The sequence below is a fragment of the Trichoderma harzianum genome (genome assembly GCF_003025095.1).
Source record: "Trichoderma harzianum CBS 226.95 unplaced genomic scaffold M431scaffold_2, whole genome shotgun sequence".
Lineage (NCBI taxonomy): Eukaryota > Fungi > Ascomycota > Sordariomycetes > Hypocreales > Hypocreaceae > Trichoderma > Trichoderma harzianum.
In genome coordinates, this window is record NW_020209250.1 from 3,859,413 (window position 1) to 3,883,307 (window position 23,895).

Genomic DNA, 23,895 nt, shown 5'->3' on the forward strand with positions numbered 1-23,895 from the left:
AGTCGTTTTGATAAATTAGAATTCCATGGCTGTTCCTACTCCCGATTCCCTCTCCTTTCGTAGCTGCTCGTTCCTCTCCTCCTGGTCCTCTTTTAACCTCTCCTCTACATCATCTCTGAAGCTGCCCAAGTCAGGAGGGATGACCTGCATCTGTACGCTTGGCGCACTCTCGACGAAACGTAGTTGCTCTGTGACGTGCTGAATGATTTCCTGCAAACGCTTCTGGGGGTTGCGATTCTGTCGCGGCTCGCCCAAAATCTGTTCGAGGGTCGGGAAGAGGGTGTCCTGGCGGAACTGCTCTCTCCACGGAGCGTGCTCTGGTAATATAGGGCTGATTTTGTCCTGGCAGTTGATAGCTATACTTGTCTCATATGTCCAGGCTCGTGCAACATTTCGAGGGGTGTAACCACCACCACCAAAGAGGATCATGGGAATGCCGAGTCTCTTGCAGAACTCAACACATGCACCATGCCCCTGCACTTGAAGGTTGAATCGGCCCAGGCGATCTCCCGCGAGAGAATCGGCACCGCATTGGAGTGCGATGGCGCTTGGTCGGAATTTCTCGACAATCTTGCCGATGATGTTGTTAAAGAGCATGTCATATTGTTCGTCTGTGATACCGTCATTGAGGGGAACATTGACGGCGTGATGGGCTCCGGGATTATGTTCGCTCTTAGGCCCATTATCGTCCAACGCACCAGTGCCGGGGAAGAAGTTGTTTGGGTCGTATTTATGAAAGGAGACTGTCATGACTCTGTCGGTTGAGAAAAAGGCCTCCTCCACACCGTCGCCGTGATGTACATCAATGTCAATATACAAAACACGTGGGTAGAATCGCAGCAGCTCCAGAATAGCGATGACAATATCGTTGATGTAGCAAAAACCAGAGGCCTCGGCCTTTTTTGCGTGGTGCAAGCCACCTCCCCACGCAATAGCAATGTCAGACTGTTTGCTAACGATTTTCCGGGCGGCATCAAGCGCACTGCCGGCAGACATGGAACAGTAATTATAGAGGCCGTCGAACAAAGGACAATCGGAGCCTCCCAAGTTGTATTTCAGGTCCGGGTTCTGGTTCTCAAGATCTCGAGGAACTGCCTCTGGGAGAACAGTGCCCAGAAAGTCGAGATAGTCGGTGGAGTGGAAAGACGCCAGCTCCTCGTACGTAGCGGCCCGGGTCAGGTAGTTATCCATGGCAAAAGACATGCCGTATGAGTAAATCAGACTCTTGGACAACGTCAGGCGCCAGGGCTTCATAGGATGTGTCATGCCGAAGTGGTGCTTCTCCATCTCGGGATTGCAATGAAAAGACACATTGTAGCCCTTGGGGCGAGTAATGCCTGACGATTCAGCTAGGCGTTTGCACTGCTGGTAGAATTTTGCGTTTTCCGCATCGCTGGCAATGCCGAGGGGCTGGACATATTCCTCTACTATGTCGCCGTCGGGGTCAATGTCCGGTCTATGAGGGAGGTAGTTTGGCTTCGGAACACGAAACCTGTAGTTGTCCATGGTGGGCGGAGAGGTGAATCGGCTGGGTGATTAAAATGTATAAAGAATATCCTCGTCGGTTTGGCGCTCTATGGCTATTACATCAACGACCGAGGAAATAGCGTTGAGAAGATGAATGAGATGAATTTGATACAACAGCTATAACTGTCAAGGGTCAAGGGTCAAGGGGTGAGGCTGCTGATTCAGCTACAGCAAGCATTATGCTGCTTGATCAAATGCATCCCAATGTGAGCGGTCGAGATTGTGAGGGCATTTGTGGAAGCCAGCCTAGCCTTTTCGTTTGAACACTTTGGACGTGTAAGAAATAAAATTAAAGTTGAAGATGGTGGTATGAAGAACGGACTGAGAGAGAAGAGTGAGCGAACGCCACCAAAAAGCTTCCGGGCTGCCAATCTGGCTGGAGTCACGTGAGAATGAAAAGTTACAGGCCGGCTGGGCTTATGGACTGCTGAGATAAGGTTTTATCGAATCCACTGAGGAAGGAGTGTGTCCCATGTCCATGTAAGGGAAACTGCAGGTCCTGACTGGCCTCAGGTCCTAATATAATGAGTAAGCACAAGGCATCTTTCTTGGTGGCTGCTCTTTAACATTGATTGTCTATTTCTTCACCTCCTTCAAACTTACCTTCATACTGACCTTCACTCACTCACACTGCCCATTAACCAGATTTGCTCCCCCCAGCTCCACTGGAACTAGCACGGAACATTTCCCCTTGGCTCTCTGGCTAAGCCTCGGGATTTCGCCACCAGACAGGTTTCGCTGCACCCGCCCCAATTCGACGCACCGCTCTCTCTTAGGCCTGCATAAACCTCGAAGCTCCGCCCATCACTAATTCTGCATCTCCTCCGAACCGGCAGCCCAGCCAACCCAACTTATTTGTCTGCCGAGTAACGCGCTGCCTCATCTCCATCTCCATCATCCTTCAAAGCGACCCCCTAGCAGGACAGGCGCCGCAGTTCCAGTGGCATCGAGGTGAGCCCGGCCCATTTATCGAGTCGCTCTGCGCCCGTGTTTGCGTTGCATTGCTCTGCGTTGCTCTGCGTTGCGTTGCGTTGCTCTTGACAACGGCTTTTGCTCTGGGATAGGGCTGGTTGGACCCGTCACATCCACATCAGCTGGAGGACTCAATCATTCGTTGGGGACGTCTCCTTGCGGGGACTTCTGGCCAGCTGGTGATTGCTTTTTCTTTGCTGCAGAGCTACTACCGTCATGCACGCTCGTCTGCCTATCCATCTGCTGTGCCTGCTTCGTGTCCCCAACTAGATGGCCTTTGCCCTTTTCTTTTTCCTCTTATTCTTTTCTTAATGAGCCCTGCCTATTTTTCTTTGCAGCATCTCTCTCATACGGTGGATACGGAATATATGAGGCCGTAATAGTTGCGTCTTGGATGCATATGGCCTGATTTCAGCAGTGGCCTACTTTTTCGGTCCATCTATTCCTGTCCCACCCCCAGCGTTGCGCTATTGCTTCTGCTCTCTACTTTGTTTAAAGTCTTTACAAACAAGTTTACACCATCCCGTTTAAAAGCCTTTCTGTTTTTCATCAAGTCACATCAGCCTTAAAGAGTCATCTGCTAGCCTGGGTGTCTCATCGCTGGTTATTGTTGTCCATCTATCATCTATTCATCGTCAAATTTGTGGACTCGGCGTCGCCAAGTCGTTAACCATCATGCCTAGAGACGATTTGTCCATTGACTTCGTCAAGAGGATGCCGCAGGCCGAGCCTCTAGATCCCGGCTTGATCCTCGATGATTGGATCAACCGTGTTCAGAATCTCCCCGAGGAGATTCGCTTCATCCAAGAAGAGATCACAGACAAGGACCGCCAGTACAATGAGTGTATTCGAATGATTGAGGATCGTGATGGAAAGATTCAAAAGTGGATAAAGACGAATGGGAGCCATGAGCCCAACCCAAAGGAGGATATGCTACGGGCCCAGATTCGCGAAAACTATGCTCGCGCTGATCAGTTTGCTCAAGACAAGATCAACTTGATACAAAGGCTACAGCTCGTTATGGACAAACATCTGCGGAATCTGGATGTCCAAATCAAGCTGCTCTACGATCGTGCTGAACCTGGGTTTACAGACCCTGACGAGGTTCCTTCACTCCTCCGCCCCAGTGCGACTAATCACAGCGCTCCCTCAGCTCGGACTCTAAACCTCTCCAACAACATCAACTCAGCTGGTCCTCTAGCTTCACCTCGCAACCCGGTTGCCAGCTCCGCCAACCCAGCCATGGTTCGGCTACCCAACCACCCTCAAATTAGACATACTCAAGCCCAGCAGCATGTCGCGCAATATCATCAGCACCCATCCTCCGCACCAGCCACGCCAGCCGCAAGCATCATACTAAATAGACAGCGTGAGAGCTCAGCGGGCCCGGCCACAAAGAGAGGGCCACGGTCTATTACAGGGCCCGGAAATCTGCCGACAACGTCAAGCGGCTTAGCGAGACATTCATCCCTTGGTCCTGGTATACCTAAGAGCGGCTCTGGAGCCAATCTGGGAGCCGGCGGTGCTGTCCGGGCAGGTAGTGCTGGACCGAGAGCAGGATCGGTCAAAGGGGTTGTCGGAGTAGCGGGTCGCAGAGGCACCCCGACAATGAGTGGTCGGAAGAAGCCACCCAACAGATCGTCACTTTCACGGGTGAAGAAGGCCTCAAACAGAAATTCGCCGGCATCGACGGCGGATAGTGATTTGTCGGATGCTGCAAGCGGCAGCGGCGAAGAGGAAGATGGTATGGAATCACGGCCGAGGGCCTCCATGGCGGATGGCAAAGATGGGGATGAAGTGCTCGGAGACGCCGATGACGACGAAGACGGCGGTGATGACAAACGATACTGCCTGTGCCATAACGTGAGCTATGGCGACATGGTGGCTTGCGACAACGACAATTGCCCCTATGAGTGGTTTCATTGGTCGTGTGTTGGGCTGAAAAGTGAACCCAATGGCACTTGGTATTGTCCCGAGTGTACTGAGAAGTTTCAACGAAAGGGGAAATAGAAAACCATGTAATTTTGTTTGCGTGAGTAGTTTAAGATTACAAAACTTTAGCTGACAATCCATTGTCTGTACGCTGTCTTGTTAGTGAGTTCCATGTAGGATTCTCGGTGTAAGATGAGAGTTTCGTTCCGCCATTCGTCTTTGACTTGGCACAATCGCGAGGTCTCATGACTGCTGCAGTATGCAGTGAACAACGCCACGTCGTACACCCTCGCTCTCTTCTCTTAGCTCTGCAACTGTGGCGCCCTTTGAGCGGGCCGCTTCGATGAAGTCGTCCAGTGAGCCACCGACTCCAAAGTAGAGTCTTTTGGCAGCTACATATGCAGCTGCTGTAGCACCAGAACCCCGCTCTCGTTTAAGGATAGTAAAGACGGTTTGTGTGAATGCCTGCAGTGCGAACGGAGAGTAAATGGTCTCTGCGCCCACCATGAGCGTGATTGGTGCTGGCAGGCCTGATGAGAAGGCTGGTAGATCGTACAGGCGGCTGATGAACTCGGGGGACCAAGCTCCGGAGATGAAGGACAAGTGAATGCCGCTGGACGAGAGGAACTGCTCGAAGGCTTGGACGATCTCAGGGGACAGCTCAAGCTCGCCTTCGATGTTGAAGGCGTCTTGGAGAACTGGGTTGTGTGTGTTGTGGAGGGCCCAGGCGAGGACAAAGTTGGGTAAGGTGACAAGGCGGAGGACAGATGGGTTGTAGTCGGCCAATACGAATGAGCAGGGATTTTGTTGCCATTGATTGCGTGACTGTCTTTGCATGATCCAGGTGAACATTGCAAGGGAGGGGAGAGCAGTTCCACAACCCAGCTGTTGATTTTGAGCCAGTTAGATATTATTATATGACAGCATATTAGGAGAGGACAGAGGAGAGATTTTTCTTTGAATGGTTTACGTACCTCGACTACACGAAGCGACGAAGCTTGTTGAGCGGCCGTCAGCTCGTCCTGAGCGGCAAGCACCTTGACGAGATCAATGCTGCTCTCCCAGCTCTTGAAGCCGCCTTCATAGATGCCCGTCTTGACATCATGCTTGCCCAGCCCGCCATCGTCGACCCGGTCCTCACCGTTGACAACCTCGTCATCCTCAGCCATGAGCTGGACTCTGACATCCCAGAGCTCGCGGCGAGGCAGCCGCAGGCGAGTCTCACTGGCGCCGTCGTCTGCAACGTCAATGTCTAGCAGGTCGTAGGCGAGTTTGGAGGGCAGCTGTGAGAGGAAGTCGGAGAGGCTGTGGAGAGTGGCTGGGAGCTGGGGCTTGCCGGCGACGGGGAAGGCGCTGTATGATGCTGGAGGTTGAGCTTGGGTTGTGATGGCTGGGGATTGTGTTTGTGTTTGAGACACATCGACATCGTGGTCTATGTCGTCTCCCGAAAAGCCAAATGAGAAGGACATGGTTTTTTTCCTTGTGAGTATTTTGTTTTCTTTTCTTTTTATATTTACTCTTGAACTTGATAAAACGAATAAGATGAGCTTATTGTAAGTGAGAATTGGTGGGAAAGATAAGTAATATCCAAGCAGGCTGAGTGAGTGTAAAGAGAGGATGTTGAAATAATTAACTGATAAGAGGAAATATTTCAAAGATTCAATTGTCGTGCCCTCTGGTTGGTAGTTGGTGGGGCGGCCAATCGACTTGCATCCATTGATTTGTTAGGGGAAGAAAAAACTTACAGGGCACCCGCGTCTAATTCGGTTATAGGGACGGGAACTTCAGGCTAGATGACATACCTGCGGTGGCTGCGAGGTCTAATGTAGACCTCGTCTTTTAAAAAATAACGACTCCTTTGCTGTATTTTGCAACTTGTTTTTTTTAAAGGCCAATATTGTATACATTTCCCACAGCATAGTAGTCATTTGGCCATTGTCACCATCGCATACTTCTTCCCGAAAACGTTGATGTCACACCCGTCTATCTAAAGCATCATCTCATTCTCACCCATCGCCCGAAACATGCGCCAGTCTCTCGCGAAGCTGGCTTCGGCCTCGGCCATGCAAAACGGCCTGCGGCCCAAGCCAATGGCCCTCCTGCCTCCTATTCCGCTGTACCGACGGCTTCTGCGCGCCCACAGGAAATTCCTCCCCACGGAAATGCGGCTTCTCGGAGACGAGTATGTCAAGGCTGAGTTTCGAGCTCATCGGAACGTGGACAATCCTGCGCATTTGGTACGTGTGAATGCGATGAAGGGAGAAGAAGGCCAGAGGAGGAGGATGACGATCTATCCTCTTCGTCTGTTTTGCGTGTGTGTATTGCTGACTTGTTCTCTTGTTCCCGGCTTGTAGATTGGCTTCCTTTCGGAATGGCAGATGTATGCTCAGCAGATTGAGGGCGAATCCTGGGTGGGTGAGAAGATTGATCAAGGGAAATTGGCGAAGATGAGCGGTAAGCGTTATACATGATCTCCTAGTTTGCCAGTTTTCTTTGCGATGAACCAGATGTCTAACCTGAGCACAACGTTTTCAGACGAGCAAATCCAACAGTTGTATGAGTTGATGCAGGCCATTCAAAAGCATCAAAACGGAGAAGATACTGAATGATTGACCTTTAGCAAGGGGCTTGTGGACATTAAAAATTGTAGAATTAGATTGTAAATTTAACAAATGTATATATATCTAGCATCTATCAAAATATAGAGGGTATATCCTTCATCGCTCATCTACCTCCCCAAGGCCTCAGCAATCCATGCTGCCTGGATCGCACTCACTTTCTTTGCATAATTCTTATTCGTGTACACATGCTCAAGGAACATGATGGCTTCCTTCTTTTGCCCATGCATGACACTAGAGGGATGGATGGCAACCACATGCTTGCCGTGGACAGTCACAAAGCTTCCGTCCGGCGCCAGCATAGCCGTCCTCATTGCGAAGCCTCGAAGGAAGCACTTGATAACCGACTCTGCCTTCTCGGGTGACAGCGGGGTGAATGGCTGAGGATCCGGCGCCGGCATTTCTGAGAGAAGCTTCTCTTTCAAACACATCCCTCGAAGCTGTCGGCGGATGTTCAACGCCTGCTTCATGTTTCGGATGTTGATTTTGCGCCTCTTGCACCACTCCATTCTATCCGAATTTTCTGCAGTGTACATCTGCATGGTTGTCAGATACGTGATAATGTCGCCTTCTCGTCTCTGGATATCCTTGCGGTATGATTCTACTTCTTCTGCAGCCTCCTCTGACTGCACATGCATGAAGATATCGTCTCCTGACGTGAGACATGAGATGGTATCAATCACCTCGAGGACACAGTCAAACTCAGGACCTGCGGCAGCAAGGAGAACAGCCCCAAGGGGAGCTGAAAGGGGGAATCTAGCCATCATCTCGCCCGCCGGTGTGATGGTGCCGTCGTCCGCCAGAGCCCCAAGGAAATGTAAATGAAGCAACGCCATTTCTATAGCTGCGGGCTCTGGTGCGTCTATCAGTGGAAAAGAGAGTACGTCTTGGATGCCGCGGGCTTTCATCGTAAGAACAGCCCCGAGAACATCGTTTCTTAAAATCTCCGGCAGGTCTGAGTCTTCTAAACTGTCAAACGCATCTTCCGTGTAGAGCCTGTAGCATTTGCCTGGCCCCTCACGGCCTGCACGACCGGCGCGCTGCACGGCGGATGATTTAGATATCGGCTTGGCTAAAAGAGATTCCATGCCAAGCCGTGGTCTATACTGCTTCACCTTGGCCTTGCCGCAATCTACGACATATCTCACACCGGGAACCGTGACGGATGTCTCAGCAATATTGGTAGCGAGCACGACTTTGCGTGTAAGAGGGGTTTTGGCTGGCAGAAAAGCCACCCTCTGTGCTTCAATGGAGAGTTGTCCGTATAGCGGCACGGCGATGATCTTGGGCACGTTGGATGCAAGGCTCGTGGCATATTCCTCAATCAGCCGCTGAGCTGATTCAATATCCTCCTGACCATTGAGGAAGGCCAAGATATCCCCAGGCAGCGGCTCCTCCACATGAATTTTGAAAATCTTCTTCAAAAGTGCGTCTTGTAAGTCGGCCACCGGCCGGGGTTCGTATAAGATCGTGACAGGAAATTGCCGACCTTTAATTCGAAGTAATTCAACATTGCTCGCCTTTTCTTTTCCAGGGATAGCTGCATTGCCGAAAAAGTCCTGGATGACACCCACTTCGGCCGTAGCACTCATGATAATCACCTTGAGTGGAACGCCTCCTCTTTGTGTTTTATCCCCAAACAATATCTGTTTCAAGAATCCGGCAAGGAGATCGACGTCCAGGCTTCTCTCGTGGATTTCGTCAATGACAACAGCACTATACTGTCTCAGATATGGATCTCGGAGAAGCTCCTGCAGTAAAGTACCTTCAGTCAAGAACTTGATCCTGGCACCTCGTGGCACTTGGTGGTCGAATCGAACCGAATATCCGACAAGCCCATCTGGCCTTCCCTTGCCAAGCGGCGTGCCCGCTTCGGTTGAAACACGATGCGCCAGAGTTGTGGCAGCAACACGTCTCGGCTGTGTAATAGCAATCATGCCTCCCACGTATCCATCCTCTTCCCGGCCTGGTAGCTTAACCTTGTGCCGTTTGCACCAGGACTCCTGATAGAGAAACTGGGGCACCTGAGTACTCTTACCAGAGCCAGTTTCTCCAACTATCACAATAACATCGGTGCCTAGACGCTTGACGACCGTTCGGATCTCATCTTGGTGCTGCCATATCGGCAATTCGCGGCGAGCTTTGAGCAATGGATGATCCTTGGCTCCTCTTGGGTTTCGAGATTTGTTATTTGTTCCACTACTTTCGAAAGATGGCTTTTTCGTCGATTGCTGTGACTGTGATGTAACATTCGAAGGTTGCTCTTGCGAAGGGGTTTGCGGCGTTGATTTGAGGCCGTTTGCTTCGACTTGTTTGGGCCGGGCAGATGTTAGATATCCTGCTACTGAGATGGTTTTGCCTCCAATTGTGACGGATCCGGAATCTTGCCGAGTTTTTCGTCTTTTGGGCGCATGTTCTGCGGCGTTCGGTGCAGCCATTGTTGGTAAACAGAATGCTTGGCGGAATGTTATAGAGAGGTTGCGCAGAAGATTTGACTCGACATTGTTTTTTTTTCTTCTGCTCTGAGATGCCCGTCAAAATTTCACATGTTGGACAAGGTACGCTGAGCTAACTTGTCGTTGACCTAGCTTATCGATAGCGGCGAGTCTGCGAAAATTCTGCCCCGTTATAAGTAGCAAAACTGTAAAGTAAAGTAAATTCCCTTTTTCCTAAGCCCACTACGGCTCTTTCTTTCTTAAAAATCATTAAATTTCGGTCAATTTATTTAAAAAATAATAATAAAGAAAAAATCCCTTTTATATAATAATATGTAGTAAAATATGCCTTTAACCTGATCTATGGCTCGCATTGGGGGGTTAAATATAGATTTAGGGGCATCAGCGCCTGCGGCGGTGTGAGCCTAGTATTGAAACAGGGTCCTAGGCTAGCCGTTCCTACGGGGTAGACTTGGAGTGGCTCAGATAGGGAGTTGACACCCAAGCCTCACTTGCGTCTTTGTTCTTCTCTCGTGACATCTCCTTTCTCTCGCATCCCTAACGCACCGCCTTTTTTGTCTTTGTTCTGTTGATTGCGAAAAGTACACTACTGTCTTTGAATAATCCATTCCTAATTAATCACGATGAAGAAGTTCGGTTTCGGCAAGAAGAGCGAGAAGCACTCGCCTGCTCCGTCAGACAATCCGTATGCCAACCCGGGCAACAATGATCCCTATGCCGAGCAAACGAAATATGCCAACATGGGCTCCTACTCTCCAGCCCCAGCCTACTCTCCAACCCCAAGTAACGGTTCTCGACCACCCGCTGGAAATGGCTATGCCTCATACCAGAGTCCACCCCCTCAGCAGACTCCCTCCCCAGCCCCAGGGTATGGCAGCGACCGATACGGCTCAGGCGGTGGATATGGCTCCAACCGCTACGACAGCACTCCGAACAACAATACCTCAGCGGGGGCTAGAGGCCCTGGAGGATACGGTGGTTTTGGCGGTGGTGCCGACAGCAGCAGAGATGCGCCCTTCGCCGGAGCACAGGGGGGGCCCCAACAGCAGCAGCCGCCGGCTGTCTCTAACCAGCAGTCGGGCACCTCTGGAAGTTCTTACGGAGGCTATGGCGAGCAGCGGGAATTGACAGAGGAGGAGCAAGAGGAGGCCGACTACCAGGCTATTCTTGCTGAGAAGAGACAAGTTCAGCAGGACAGTGTGGCATCAGTATCACGCTCAGTACAGATGGCCAGGCAAGCCAACGAAGTCGGACGTGCCACTCTGGCTCGTCTTGGCGCACAGGGCGAACGACTGCACAATACCGAGAAGAACTTGGACCTTGCCGCCAACCAGAATAAGATCGCTCAGGACAGGGCAGCAGAGTTGAAGACACTCAACGGCAGCATGTTTGCAGTTCACGTCGGAAACCCCTTTACGTCCAAACAGCGACAACAAAAGGCCGATGAAGAAGTGCTGAATCGCCACCGGTCTGAGAGAGAGCAACGAGAGGCGACACGACGGGATGGTTATGCAGCAACTCAGCGCATGGAGCAAAACATGCGCCAACTTGGGGGCTCGGCTATGGGCCGGGCACAGGGCCGCAAGAAGGATTATGGCAAGTTTAACTTGGACGACGAAGAAGGCGCCGACGAACTCGAAGACCAGATCGACGACGGCCTTACCGAATTGGAAGGCCAGGTCAAGATGATGAACATGGTTGGCCGAGCCATTGGCGCTGAGGTGGATGCTCAGAACACGCAAATCGATCGGATTATGAACAAGGTAATTCAGCCCTGGAACCCCTGTCACATGCCCCCTTTGACTCATATGGTACCGGTATCGGATGGCTAACGTCTTGTGTCACAGAGCGATGCTGTTGATGATGCTACGAGAATGAACAGAGAACGGTTGGCCCGTATTAGGTAAAAGGATTAATAGAGGCTCAAGGTCTAGATAGACTGCTGCGATGTTTCAATGGTTGTTTCATAATATGATGTAGTTGATATGTTATATAAATTATATGATTTATGTATTACGTTGGATGTTTTTGGCTTCACGCTGTTCAGAGAATGAAAATGCTGGCAATGGAGAGCTCCAGTGACGATACTGTTGCATCTTTGCCAATTCCAACAAAGATTGAGACTGGGCGAGTTTCCTGCTATTAGCACCGTGCCATCTTAGTCATGAGAATTCTACCTAGCTGGATTCGGCATCTGTCGGTTCTTAAGCTCTCCTTTCGAGGTACATTGCATTCCTATTGCAGCCCGGTTACATCAGAATGTCACCGCATGGCATCCCTTTCCCCTTACCAACAAGGCAGACATCAGACTTGAGTCACACTTGAGCTGGTCAGTGGCTTGGTTCTGCTCGAATGGCGAATGGCCTCGTCTTGATTTTCACCTGATGGCCTGATTTAAATTCTTGTATATACACCGTCTATTCTTTTTTGTTTTTCATCTTCTTCCAGCCATCAGTCCTTCATCGTATCATTTTGTTCATACGTGTGATCTTTGGTCCTCAGGAGGCTCTTCGCATCGCTTGCACAGTGTCGCAATCGCTCCCCATAATGATTCTCATTGCTCGACATTGCTTTGTGCATATATATCGGACCATGAGAGTATGAATTGAATTGTACTAGTCTAGTAGGGATATTTTCAGATCGAATTGTTTTTCAAACCGCTTCAATGGCCTCTGTCTTCACATACGACCCTGACCCTCCCCGGGTCTCCTCGCCCTGGATTCTGGCCGACGATGCAGACAGCCCTCAGGGATCCGGAGCGGCGGTGACTCAGACCGGCTTGCTGTCTGAGTATGGTGTCACGAGGCTTGAAGCTGAGCCGCAGACCGGCCCAATCGAATACAAGCTGCATTTGCTCTTGCGGTCGCGGCGCAGCTATGTGTACATGAGTACCGTGCATCCGAAGAGAGACAGGCTTCATGCCCAGCCTGGGGATGGGTCGGCAATGTACTCTGCGTCTCCTGCATCGTCGAATCAACCGCGCCAGGAGCGTCTCCAGCGTCTTACAACGCAGCTGCTATGGCGCTTGCAACAGTCGTCGCCGTATCATGCGACAAGCTCCAGAGAAGTGAGAATACCAAAGTTATCAGACGGCAAAGATGATGCCAATTTGGATCTCTACGGCACCCAGATCCCCGGACTTGAAGAGTCGCAGGGTGCCTTGTACGAGATAGGTGTCTCTGATGACGGAACACTCATTGGGCTCACCAAAGATGAGCTGGATGAGAGTATCGCTACTCTCAGGATCATGGCCGCGAGCCTTGGATGCGGCATTACCGTACTGCGAATGGTAATAGTGGGTGACTGTGAATGGATTGAAATAGCAGAGGTCGATGGCAATGCTACCAAGAACCCAGTTCAGGTTTCTAAACACGATAAACTCTGGGTGGCTGAAGCATTGATAACGCCCAATACCGAGCTGCAGCATTCAAAAAATTTCAATGAGAGCGGGAGCTACAAAGGATCTAATGGTGGAACTCCTCTGCAATCTTCTACGTCAAACACAGTTCCAGGCCATGCCAAGTCTACAACTCCGCAGCTGCGAGTTACCTTGACGGGCCCTATAGCGTCAGGGAAATCAAGTCTCTTGGGAACGCTATCTACGGGTACTTTGGATAATGGTCGAGGCAAAAGTCGCTTGAGTTTGTTGAAGCATCGCCATGAGATGGCATCCGGAATGACCAGCTCCATTGCACAAGAGCTCATCGGATACGAGGGAAGGCACATATTCAGCTTTTCTCATCGTAACATTGAATCATGGGTTGACATTCATGACTACTCTAGCAATGGCCGACTTGTGTTTATGTCTGACTCGGGTGGCCACCCGAGGTATCGACATACAGTCTTCCGCGGGCTTATGAATTGGGCGCCGCATTGGATGGTTCTCTGCATTGCTGCAGATGACGCCGAGGTGACTCCTCGAGCTCATGAAACAGCTTCCTCTGCAATAGATTCGGGAGATACTGACTTGGTGAAAGCCCATTTGGATCTGTCGCTCAAGCTCGATGTCCCATTAGCTATTGTCATTACGAAACTAGATCTCGCGTCTAAAGTAGCCTTGCAGAAGACTATGACAAAAATCCTCGCCGCCATAAGAGATGCACATCGCATACCGAAGCTCCTGCAGCCTGATCAGCAGCCACAGGATCAGTTGGCAGAAATTCCACAGACGGACTGGGACAAAGTGAATAGCCTGGTTAAGAGCATGTCCGAGAATGGAGGCCTACTGAAGCATGTCCCTATTGTTTTTACGAGTGTCTTGAAGGGCGTTGGCGTCGGTCTTGTTCATGCTTTACTAGCAAGTCTGCCTCTACCGGCGCATGATTCTACAGAAACAACTCTGCAGCCAGGGCAACCGACAAACCTTTTCCATATTGATGACACATTCAGCTTGTCTAGATCGTTGGATGATTCACCATCTGCTGAAGGGGTCATTGTATCCGGCCATGTTCGACTCGGTAGCTTCTCTGTCGGGCAAACCATCGTTGTAGGACCATTCTGGTCGGGTCAAAATCGCACCTCGAGCTCCGAAGGTCATTCATCGGCCGACGATCGTGGATCGCCAATGCTGAATGCAGCGTTAGCCGAACATGTCAAAAGCGCCCGGACGGATGGTACACCACCATCCATTGCGGCGGATGAATGGCAGAAAGGGCGGATCGTGAGCATCCGTAACCTTCGACTGCCTGTAGGAACACTGGAAGCTGGCCAAGTTGGATCAATAGGCCTCGTGTTTGAGCCAAGCCAAGCCGAACTCACTCCCTTGACGGATACTCCTCAGATTCAGAGAGGGATGGTGATGGCGACGCTACCAATTGATACACTTGGCAATGAAATCCCCATTCAGGCTTCACGTGGGTTTACGGCGACTTTTGACGAAGGTGCTGCTCAGTTTTCTCCGCCGGGCACAACAGTTAATGTGCTGTTTGCTTGTGTCAGAACTGCTGCCCGAATCCTCGACATATTCGTTCAGCATCGTGCCGGAACAAGTGAGGCCGGAGATGGTGCGGGAGACACCGTGACCAAAGTGTCAGTGGAATTCGTTCATAGTCGAAAGTGGGCAGAGCTAGGGACATCAGTCATCATGATGGGAAATAGTAGTCAAGATGGATCGGGTTTGCAGGGTTTTGTTGGAAAGATCACGGAGCTTGTGTGCTGACATGGGAATGCATGTCGAAAGTTGCATATCATTTTGGGTTATTTCATTATGTTTAATAGATTATGGTTGACACCAGGAATAATCGCTTTGTCTGCATCGTACTTTGATTCGCCACCCAACCCTTTCTGAGGAGCATTCAAGCTCGCACTAAGCCGTAGAATAAAGTCCAAGTCAATATGAATCCGGGTAAGCCATTGAAGATGCCGCTAGTCCAGAGTTCCAAGGCGCCCCTGTAGTAACGACCAGAGTCGAGGACGGTGCGACCTTCTCCCAGAGAGCTTGGTGCAATCTGGAGGATGTAGAACAAGAGGCTGGTTGTTATTGAGAAGGCAATGTAGAATAAGAAGCCATAGTAAGACTCGAGACCAAGGATTCCAGCACCGACGCCAAAGAGGGACGCCGTCAAGCTGTGGAGATTGGTGAGAGTCTGCTCCGCGGAGATGAGGTTAGACAAGTCAGAATGGTGGCACGACACCATGGTACGAGGCAGGGGATTGAACGTACCTTTGTGTTGTGCGCGACTGAGTCCTGGACGATGGGGTTGATCTGAAGCTCCTGTTCCGACATTGTTGTGGTGATGAGCGTGGGCGCTTGGATGAGTGTGAAATATGTGGTGACGATTGGTGACAGCTTGTATGTAGAGACAGCTTGCTGAGTGAGGCTAGAGCGGGACTTCACAGTGCGTAAAAATGACGGGCCGATGGCATCCGACGTCCGACTGATGGTGGGGTTCAAGAACACCGGAAAGCTAGCGGCTTACTTTTATATACTTGGCCGAGTGACGAGAGCTTCTGCACCTGCAACATTCCAGTCTCATTTTTTCCTCATTGACCGCCATGTCGCACAATTTCGAGCCATTGAAGAACGACCTGCTGCTGCGAGCGGCGTGGGGTGGGTTCCTGCCATTCATCTGTCCTTTGCGGTAGACTCGCTATGCTGCGAATTGAGGTTTAAGTTGTGTGCTTATACGTTGTGTGCGCCGTATAGGCCAGAAGGTGGAACGACCTCCCATGTGGGTGATGCGCCAAGGTATGTTTTGCGTTCGAGAGCAGTGCAGAAAGAGGGAGCGGCAACTGATGAGATTCTGCAATGCAGCCGGCCGCTACCTACCGGAATACCATGAAGCAAAGGGCACGCGCGACTTCTTCGAGTGCTGCCGAGATGCCGAGGTCGCCTCCACATTAACGCTGCAGCCCGTTGAGCGCTTCGAGGGCCTGCTGGACGCCGCCATCATCTTCTCCGACATCCTCGTCATCCCCCAGGCCATGGGCATGCAGGTGGAGATGGTGGACAAGAAGGGACCCCATTTCCCCAACCCGCTGCAGAGCCCCACGGACGGGCAGTACGAGCAGGTGCTCGGCCGAAAGGTGGACGTTGCCGCCGAGCTCGACTACGTCTACAAGGCAATCACCCTAACGAGGAAGAAGCTGGCCGGCCGGGTTCCCCTGATTGGCTTCTGCGGCGCCCCTTGGACGCTCTTCTGCTACATGGTCGAGGGGGGCGGGACTAAGCTTTTCGCCCAGGTCAAGACATGGATCTACAAGTACCCGGAGGAGTCGAAGAAGCTCCTGGCTAAGATTGCTGATGTCTGTGTAGACCACCTGGCTCTTCAGGTGAAGGCTGGTGCTCAGGTATGGTTTTACCCCAACTTTTGTTTTCAGCCTTTTATTTATTTATGTCCATCCATCTCGGCGAAGTAGCTAATAACAGTGATTTGTAGGCGGTGATGGTGTTTGACTCATGGGCTGGAGAGTTGTCTCCTGCTTCCTTCAAGGAATTCTCCGAGCCTTACCTTGCTCACATTGCGCAAAAGCTACCGCTGAAGCTGCAAGAGCTGGGATTGGAGAAGGTCCCCATGACGGTGTTCCCCAAGGGCGCCTGGTACGCTCTCGACTCAGTTTGTAATCTGGGCTACAATGTCGTCGGCATGGATTGGCTGCAAGACGCCGCCGAGGCTGTGAAGATTCGAGGAGACAGGAACGTTGTCTTCCAGGGCAACGCCGATCCCGGATGCTTGTATGGTTCAAAGGCCGCCATCACCGAGGCTGTTGAGACCATGGTCAAGGGCTTTTGGACTGGTAACAAGGGCTGGATTGCCAACTTGGGTCACGGTAAGATATACACACTCGGAGTACCGTTATTACGTTTTATCATTACTAAATCATATTGTCCACAGGTATCACCCCTGGTGTCAACCCCGATAACCTGAAGTTCTTCTTTGAGGAAATCCATCGCCTGACCAAGCCCTGATGCTGTGGCAAAGGAGAGGAGAAAATAAAACGAAGAAAGTGAAAGAAAAAAAAAAAAGTGAAAAAGGCGGCCGGCTCTCAATTCAGCGGCAGAGTCAGAATAGTATATTGAAATGACAAGCTGTATTGTAAGCCCGATCTAAAAACCAAGAATCGCTCCGTCTGTTGAAATACCCTTTTGGTTTTGGATGCCGTTTCCTAATTGAAGCCCACAAACAATCTTTTTTTTGGTTACCACCGAGAAGACTCCGTACCTAAACACGAACCATGACGAAATGCGCCCTACGAAATCCAAACACCATGAATAAAGTAGTTCCTAAAAAACCGGGGAATTTGAAAAAGCGAAAGAGAGAGAGAAATGAGGAGAGGGGAAGAGAGAAGATGGGGGAAGAGAGGGGGAAAAGGCAGAAATAGAGGAATTCGTCGACGCTTTATTGCTTCTTGCCAAACAGCCATCGTCTCTTTGTCTCCGTCTTCTCAGTCCTTTCGGCCGACTTGTCAGAGGACTTGTCCGACTCTCTCTCGGGGGTTTCGTCGATGGCTTGCTCCACGCTACGGTTGCGCGCCAGCTCTTCGAGTTCGTCCTCGCCCTTGAATACGTTGCCAGCGCCGCCACGGCCAACGTACTGGGCTCCTGCGCTAAGTCGCCGAGGGACACTACAAACAACACTCTTTGTTAGAAACTGCATGCATGATTCAGAGTGTACTAGAGAGTCTCTTCCCCCTCCCCTCAACAAAGCATAGGAAAGAGGGCAACTGTCGCAAAGGAGAGCCAAAACTTACGCCTTAACGTCCTGGCGAAGACGAGTCTCGCGAGGGTCGTTGTTCTGAGCCATATTGCCAGTGCCCCCTCGACCAGTCGTAACAACCGCCGTTTTCAGCACGGGGGTCTCGAGATCCGAAGGGTTGATCTTTGGTGACTGTGCGGCATCGGCCATGTTGCCCGCGCCGCCGCGGCCATGGGAAGCAAACTGAGCAGCCATATGGCGTGTGTTGTGTATAAGAGACGGGAATGTAGGTATATATAAGGTTGGCGATCTTATGTTTTTTTTTCTGAGAGGCGCAATATGATTCACCCAGCCTCGGGAAGATGATGGGGGGGAGGATGTGAGAGTTTGGTAGCCTTACGGGCCGGCGGGTCATCTGCCACAGGGGACTTTTCTCAGCGCTAGAGGGGCTTCTTTGCATTAAGCATGGGCTAGGACGGAAGCGGCAAGGGGTGCAGCCGGAGCGATTCTGTCTTGATTTGACGACATTTGCTAGCTACATACTGTACTCGTGCGAGTAACTTGGACCAACTCATGTGAACAGGACACACTGTGTGTATTTTACAGGTACCGGGTACAGTGCTTTAGTACTTGTACCTGTTGGTGGTACTAAGGTTATGTTGTTTTGTGAAAATCCCCCGAATAATCAGACCACAGGTAAATAAATACTGTGTAACAAGCCACCAAATATTTCCTTTATTTACAACATCAACAAGTATCATCATCACCATCGTCGTCGTCTACATCATCGCATCTACTATGTTATATATAGCATAAATTGCCGAGGGTGGTGTGTGTTTTTTTCGCATTTCCCTTTCTTTGACTAAAATCAAGGCCATCGACTCTCCTCCCGCTCCACTATGTCATAACCCCTCACACCCAATCCTATCCGTCCAACCACCACGCCCACCCTCAGCTGCTGCATCACGATAAGCGCTAATGAGGGCGACTGCGACAAAACAAATGACGCTTCACCTCCAGAATCATGCACGAAGCGGTACCTGCACATGCCTGCACATGCAGCTGCTGTTTGGCACCCTGTGGAGCCGATCCTGAGCCGCATCCAGTATAAAGAGGTACGAGCAGCTTTTTCACCGGCCATGTAACCTCCCCCTCCCCCCACATTTCCTGCCTTGTTATCTGCCTTGTTTTGTTCTGTGAGGTGACTCGAGTTGAGTCTTTCATCTGCTGTTTTGTCCCTTTTTTCGTCGTCTTCTTTCAAACGCATGGTTGAAACTTGACAACAAAGCTCACCATGGCTAGCCGCTACTCCTCCGACGAGGAGAGGGAGCGATACAACATCCATGTCACTCGTCGCCAGTCGCCGCCGGGAGTCCGTTATGTGACGAACCCGTCGGTGCGGGGATCTCAATATGACGGGCCCAGCTTTCTCAGGCCGGATATTCGCACCACAGAACGCACCACGGCCATCACCAGGTCTCTCTCGCGCACTCGATCGCCGCCTCGCGAGAGCCCTCGTGATAGCCGCACGGCTTTGGGCCCTGCCGCTCCGGCCCCTCCTGCGCCTGCGCCTGCTCCCATCATCATCAACAACCGCATCTACAACGAGCATTCGTCCGACGAGGACCTGAGCGATGACAGCCCGCGCCGCAGCCGCCGTAATGTCTATCGCCGCCGCTCCCGCTCCCGTTCCAGCTCTCGGTCCAGCTCCCGCTCGCAGTCTCGAACGGGCCACATGACGCGAGAAGCGTGGGAGGCAGAGGCGGCCCGCCGTCAGCTGGACGAGATGCGAATCAGCACTGAGCGCGACAAAGAGCACCGCCGTCTCGAGGCGCAATACCGCGAGGAAGCAGAGCTCCGCCTTACACAGCGACAGCTTGAGGATATGAAGAGGCGCACTCACGATGAAGACATCGAGAGACGCATCACCAAGGAACTCGAATACAAGCGCCTCAAGGAAGAAGGAGCTGCTGGGGAAGCTGCTGAGGAAAGACGGCGGCTTGAAAAGGAGTACCGCGATGAAGCGGAGCTTCGTCTTACGCAGCGACAGCTCGATGAGATGAAGAGACACAACGCTGAGGCAGATGTGGAGAAACGCATCAGAGATGAGTACGAGTACAAGCGTCTCAAGGAAATGGGAGCTGCCGAAGAAGCTGCCGAATTGAAGCGACGACTTGAAAAGCAGTACAGTGAAGATGCAGAGCATCGTCTCACCCAACGGCAGCTTGATGAAATCAGAAAGCGTGAATCCGAGATGATGGTGGAGAAGCGCATCACCAAGGAGATTGAGTATAAGCGCCTCAAGGAAGATGAGGATGCTGCTGAAGCTGCCGAGGAAAAACGACGGCTCGAAAGCCACTTCCGCGAAGATGCAGAACATCGCTTTACGCAACGACAACTCGAAGAGATGAAGAAGCGTGAGTCTGAGATGCAGGTCGAGAAGCGCATAACCAAGGAGATTGAGTATAGGCGCCTCAAGGAGGAGGAAGATGCCGCTGACGCCGCTGAGGAGAGACGACGGCTTGAAAGGGAGTTCCGCGATGACGCTGAGCTTCGCTATGCACAGCGACAGCTTGACATCATCAGGAAGCGTGAGGCCGATACCGAGAATGAGAAGCGTATGCTGAGGGAGCTCGAGTTCAAGCGCCTCAAGGAGGAGGAGCACAACGCTGAAGAAGCGCGCAAGGCTGCCGAAGAGAAGAAGCGCCGCGATAAAGAATATCGTGACGAGATGGAGCTTCGCCAAGCGCATCAACAGATTGAAGGCATCAAGAAGCGCGAGGCCGAAGCTGACATGGAGAAGCGCATCAAGAAGGAGCTCGAGCTCAAGCGCCTCAAGGAGGAGGAAGAAGCTCTCGAGGAGAAGCGCCGACGTGAAAGGGAGGCTCACGAAGCCGTCGAGAAGTACAAGAGGGCTGAGGCGGACCGCATTGCCCGCGAGAAGGAGGAAAAGGAGCGAATGGACAAGGAGTACAAGCGTCGCCTGCACGACGACCTTCTCAAGTCGGGCCTCGACGAGCATGCTATTGAGGCCATCCTCAGCAACAAGAAGGTCACCTCGCCTGCTCCTGCGGCCCCTCAGCTTCCCATGGCCCCTCATGCTCCCATGTCCCCTCATGCCCCAATGGGACCCCCGATTCTCGCTCTTCCGGCGCCAGAACATTCGGTGGAACGCCCGACCTACACCAGAATGGCTCGTAGGTACCTCTCGATTGAGACGCTGCGAACATTCCAGATCGAATATGAATATGACAATGTAAGTTTTGACTCCAGCTCTTGGTTTCATGAACAGGCAGACACTGACACACTCCCTTCTACGCAGGACCCCGATTATATTTTGATTAAGCGATGGGTTCCCGAGTGGGAGCAAGACCAGTTTTGGCAGCACACCAAGATCCTTCGGGAGAAGCGCACCAAGACGCTCATGGTCGAAGAGAAGAAGCATCACCACTCCGACCCCGACTTCGAGTGGGTTCGCAAGAAGCACAGCAGCAAGCACGACCGAAAGAGGAGCAAGTCGCCGGCGCTGCTCATGTATTTGGCGGGTGCTCGCCCGTCTTAATGACTTCACGACATGATACCATGTATTGCGAAATGTGCGGGCCAAGTTTATCTGTTTTTATGTAGTCCGTATACTCTCTACTGCTATTTATTGATTTATTTATTTATGAATTTATTGATTGATTTGAGGCTACTTCTAAGTGTTGGCCATAAAAACAATTGAGTGAAGTTCTTGTCACCTATTAAATTGCCACAACTTGTAATATTCTACCTGCTCTCGTCGCTCGCATTCATTACACTGATTTGAGACTTTGCCTTGTGCCATAACTGCTAGTATACCTCCGTATGAGTTCTTCGTATATTGTCCACGAGAGCGCCGAGCTCAATGCTTTTCGGCTCATCCTCAGGCCCAGGCCACGCCACTGCGACCGGAAACCCTCTTCCACCACCATCCTGTAACCGGCATGGAGTAAATTCCGATATCGTTCAGGCTGCAGCTGGATGCGCGTCTTGCAGACGTCTATCGGGTTTGATATTGCTGAGCAGGTTGTCCCTGCCAGAATCGCCGACGCAAAGTTCACCGAGCTGGCCATGGAGGAGGTCATGCTCTTTGTTCCCTCGGCCGAGGAAGCGTTGCGGGACGCAAAGGATGAGAGCCTCCTCTTCAACACCTCGTAGATGGTCACGTACATGCCTGCGTAAGGACCATCCCGGATTGCAGTCGCACCGAAGCCGGCGAAGAAGCCTCTGAGTCCTCCCTGGCGATGAATGTCTTTCACAGCAGCCCACATGGTTGGGTAGGAATAGAGGCTAGATTCGAAACGGACCTTGATGACTGTCAAAGGCATCATGGCAAAGCCCGCCCATGTGCGTGCCACTGCTCCTGAAACCATGTTTGCCGTTGGCGTCAGCGTAGGCAAGCTGGACGAAGAGCTGCGCGCATGAATCTTCTGGCTGAAGGCATTGGACTTTTGAAGGAACTGGCGAAGGGAATTGAGTGATGTAAAGTACAAAGCTGACCCAAACCCCGTGCGAAGAGAGGAAGGCAGTGTCCCTCTCCAAAGGGCTCGAATCGGCTGTGGTGACTGTGTGAGCTCTCGCCAAATGCCAATGAGCAGCGAGGGACGCCCGGATTGCTGTGTTCGTGTCTTTAGGAGGTCCAGCGGCTGCAGCAAAACAGCAGATGCCACTCCCGATCCAAGACCAAAGACAAAGTGTTGCGCTAATGACTGTGATGAGAAACTTGCAGAGAACATGCCATTGTGAAGTGCGCACCTGCCGCAGCTGGTTTTGCTGGTGATGCCGATGATGTACTCATGATATCTATATCTTCATCCAGACCCAGACCCTGACCCTCATGCTCGCTCTCGGTTGTTGTCGTAGCTACTGTTGTTCAGAGGGTTTGTAATGCTCACAGCTCCGAGGTTTGCAATGACGCATTCGCACACAGTGTGTAAATGGAAATAGTCGAGTCGAGGCATTTGGTGGGTTTACCGGTAATCGCCGATAACAGACTCCAGTCGCCCTGCGAGGAGCCTATGGCGCTTAACCAAATCCACCCACTCAGTGACCCCAATCATGGCTAACAGCATGCCAAAGTCAGCGCCTAGCCTACCCAAGCTGCCGGCACAGTAGAGCACTTGAGTTAGGATACTTTCTCGAGCAACCTTATCCTTGACAACAGGCAGATAGATGCGAAGTGGCTCAAGCAGCATGTTGACCAGGTGGATGGGGAACGTAGATAGCGCTGAAGGCAGAGGATGAAGAAGATCAAGACTATCGGGCCCTGTGCCTCCCAGGTTTGTGTCTACGCTCTTAGACATGGAGACAATGCCAAAGCTGTGTTCTCGGAAAACTTCAATGAAACGCTTCAGGAATCGTTCTGTATGCTGGCCGCTGGGCCGCGACTGTCCAGGCTTTGCTTGACTGAGTCGTTCATCTTCTGCCAGTAGCCGCAGAGGCTCCAGCGCATCAAGAGTGGCAGCTAGTGTGATGAAACGACATATCAAGAAAACAGCCGGGATCATGTCCTGTGCTGGTGCCCAAGAGACGAGGTCGGGGATAGCACGTTTAAGCCACCCTACCGTGCGCAGCGTCGCAGCAAGCTTCAGATTCGGCGCCTTGAGGGTGTTGACGAGATCAGTAGCAAGCCGATGAATAGAAGCTTCAGACTCCCTCAAGACGTCAGAGACAAGCTGCGAGTTTGGATACAGAGCTCCAAGCCGCCGAATATGGCCATACAAGTCCAGCGTGGATGAGAAGCCAAGGGGGGAAATGTTGGCGGTAGACGACAGTAGAGTAGGCACTTGCATGAGATCCGTCAGGCGGTCGGCGTTTTCCAGCAGCTTCAGCACCTGCTTCCGCCGCGCAATCGACTTGTTGTCGCCAGCCTTGCTGACGCTGGTGGAAAAGTGCTCGACTTGCGAGTCCAGGTTGGAGATGAGCCGGCTCAGCTGCACCGCGTTGCCCGACAGGGCGGGAATTGACTCTCGCAAAGACGCATGGCTGTCAGCTGAGCCAACGACGGCCTTGTACGACTTCTTGGAGAGGCTTTGGATGGAGAGCAGGGCCGAGTTGGACGCCTGTGAGAGAAGCTGGCGTTCTGACGACCGTAGGGCATCGACGGGCTGTCCTGCCAGGTATGAGATGTAATCCAACGTTGTGGCATCAACTTTCTGCTCAATGCCCAGCAGGTCTTGCAATGCTTCTGCCATGGCGGGAGACGGGGGACTGCAAATGCAGTGTTACAGAATA

At 51.7% G+C, this 23,895-nt stretch overlaps 13 protein-coding genes across 13 annotated transcripts; 6 read left to right on the forward strand and 7 right to left on the reverse strand.

The window, feature by feature from the left end:
* Positions 1 to 15: 15 nt before the first annotated feature.
* On the reverse strand, positions 16 to 1,506 carry M431DRAFT_478849 (hypothetical protein; the record flags this gene model as incomplete). Its single annotated transcript, XM_024915714.1, has 1 exon — positions 16 to 1,506. One exon carries the CDS (start codon positions 1,504 to 1,506, stop codon positions 16 to 18), a length of 1,491 nt encoding a protein of 496 aa, XP_024779517.1.
* A 1,668-nt stretch (positions 1,507 to 3,174) lies between these two features.
* Positions 3,175 to 4,509, forward strand: M431DRAFT_76412 (hypothetical protein; the record flags this gene model as incomplete). The annotated part of the gene is made up of 1 exon (XM_024922461.1): positions 3,175 to 4,509. The coding sequence occupies one exon, from the start codon at positions 3,175 to 3,177 to the stop codon at positions 4,507 to 4,509; it is 1,335 nt and encodes a 444-aa protein (XP_024779518.1).
* A 165-nt stretch (positions 4,510 to 4,674) lies between these two features.
* M431DRAFT_75923 (hypothetical protein) lies at positions 4,675 to 5,900 on the reverse strand (the record flags this gene model as incomplete). Its single annotated transcript, XM_024922405.1, has 2 exons — positions 4,675 to 5,316; positions 5,406 to 5,900. The coding sequence occupies 2 exons, from the start codon at positions 5,898 to 5,900 to the stop codon at positions 4,675 to 4,677; spliced, it is 1,137 nt and encodes a 378-aa protein (XP_024779519.1).
* Positions 5,901 to 6,299: 399 nt separating this feature from the next.
* M431DRAFT_504793 (hypothetical protein) lies at positions 6,300 to 7,154 on the forward strand. Its single transcript, XM_024918520.1, has 3 exons — positions 6,300 to 6,668; positions 6,786 to 6,885; positions 6,967 to 7,154. The coding sequence occupies exons 1-3, from the start codon at positions 6,456 to 6,458 to the stop codon at positions 7,038 to 7,040; spliced, it is 387 nt and encodes a 128-aa protein (XP_024779520.1). The 5' UTR covers positions 6,300 to 6,455; the 3' UTR covers positions 7,041 to 7,154.
* Positions 7,116 to 9,581, reverse strand: M431DRAFT_504795 (hypothetical protein). Its single transcript, XM_024918521.1, has one exon. It carries the CDS (start codon positions 9,485 to 9,487, stop codon positions 7,160 to 7,162), a length of 2,328 nt encoding a protein of 775 aa, XP_024779521.1. The 5' UTR covers positions 9,488 to 9,581; the 3' UTR covers positions 7,116 to 7,159.
* Positions 9,582 to 10,128: 547 nt separating this feature from the next.
* Positions 10,129 to 11,412, forward strand: M431DRAFT_491449 (hypothetical protein; the record flags this gene model as incomplete). Its single annotated transcript, XM_024916907.1, has 2 exons — positions 10,129 to 11,268; positions 11,353 to 11,412. The coding sequence occupies 2 exons, from the start codon at positions 10,129 to 10,131 to the stop codon at positions 11,410 to 11,412; spliced, it is 1,200 nt and encodes a 399-aa protein (XP_024779522.1).
* A 758-nt stretch (positions 11,413 to 12,170) lies between these two features.
* On the forward strand, positions 12,171 to 14,663 carry M431DRAFT_478855 (hypothetical protein; the record flags this gene model as incomplete). Its single annotated transcript, XM_024915715.1, has 1 exon — positions 12,171 to 14,663. The coding sequence occupies one exon, from the start codon at positions 12,171 to 12,173 to the stop codon at positions 14,661 to 14,663; it is 2,493 nt and encodes an 830-aa protein (XP_024779523.1).
* Positions 14,664 to 14,799: 136 nt separating this feature from the next.
* M431DRAFT_491451 (hypothetical protein) lies at positions 14,800 to 15,230 on the reverse strand (the record flags this gene model as incomplete). The annotated part of the gene is made up of 2 exons (XM_024916908.1): positions 14,800 to 15,090; positions 15,168 to 15,230. 2 exons carry the CDS (start codon positions 15,228 to 15,230, stop codon positions 14,800 to 14,802), a joined length of 354 nt encoding a protein of 117 aa, XP_024779524.1.
* Positions 15,231 to 15,445: 215 nt separating this feature from the next.
* M431DRAFT_504798 (hypothetical protein) lies at positions 15,446 to 17,141 on the forward strand. Its single transcript, XM_024918522.1, has 5 exons — positions 15,446 to 15,554; positions 15,651 to 15,692; positions 15,759 to 16,294; positions 16,384 to 16,774; positions 16,840 to 17,141. The coding sequence occupies exons 1-5, from the start codon at positions 15,500 to 15,502 to the stop codon at positions 16,911 to 16,913; spliced, it is 1,098 nt and encodes a 365-aa protein (XP_024779525.1). The 5' UTR covers positions 15,446 to 15,499; the 3' UTR covers positions 16,914 to 17,141.
* Positions 16,975 to 18,280, reverse strand: M431DRAFT_504800 (hypothetical protein). The gene is made up of 2 exons (XM_024918523.1): positions 17,696 to 18,280; positions 16,975 to 17,569 (listed from the first exon to the last, which is right to left on the reverse strand). Exons 1-2 carry the CDS (start codon positions 17,893 to 17,895, stop codon positions 17,344 to 17,346), a joined length of 426 nt encoding a protein of 141 aa, XP_024779526.1. The 5' UTR covers positions 17,896 to 18,280; the 3' UTR covers positions 16,975 to 17,343.
* A 654-nt stretch (positions 18,281 to 18,934) lies between these two features.
* M431DRAFT_2378 (hypothetical protein) lies at positions 18,935 to 21,202 on the forward strand (the record flags this gene model as incomplete). The annotated part of the gene is made up of 2 exons (XM_024913688.1): positions 18,935 to 20,896; positions 20,963 to 21,202. The coding sequence occupies 2 exons, from the start codon at positions 18,935 to 18,937 to the stop codon at positions 21,200 to 21,202; spliced, it is 2,202 nt and encodes a 733-aa protein (XP_024779527.1).
* Positions 21,203 to 21,434: 232 nt separating this feature from the next.
* Positions 21,435 to 22,459, reverse strand: M431DRAFT_73823 (hypothetical protein; the record flags this gene model as incomplete). Its single annotated transcript, XM_024922165.1, has 2 exons — positions 21,435 to 22,363; positions 22,417 to 22,459. The coding sequence occupies 2 exons, from the start codon at positions 22,457 to 22,459 to the stop codon at positions 21,435 to 21,437; spliced, it is 972 nt and encodes a 323-aa protein (XP_024779528.1).
* A 172-nt stretch (positions 22,460 to 22,631) lies between these two features.
* On the reverse strand, positions 22,632 to 23,855 carry M431DRAFT_74942 (hypothetical protein; the record flags this gene model as incomplete). Its single annotated transcript, XM_024922287.1, has 1 exon — positions 22,632 to 23,855. The coding sequence occupies one exon, from the start codon at positions 23,853 to 23,855 to the stop codon at positions 22,632 to 22,634; it is 1,224 nt and encodes a 407-aa protein (XP_024779529.1).
* Positions 23,856 to 23,895: the final 40 nt, after the last annotated feature.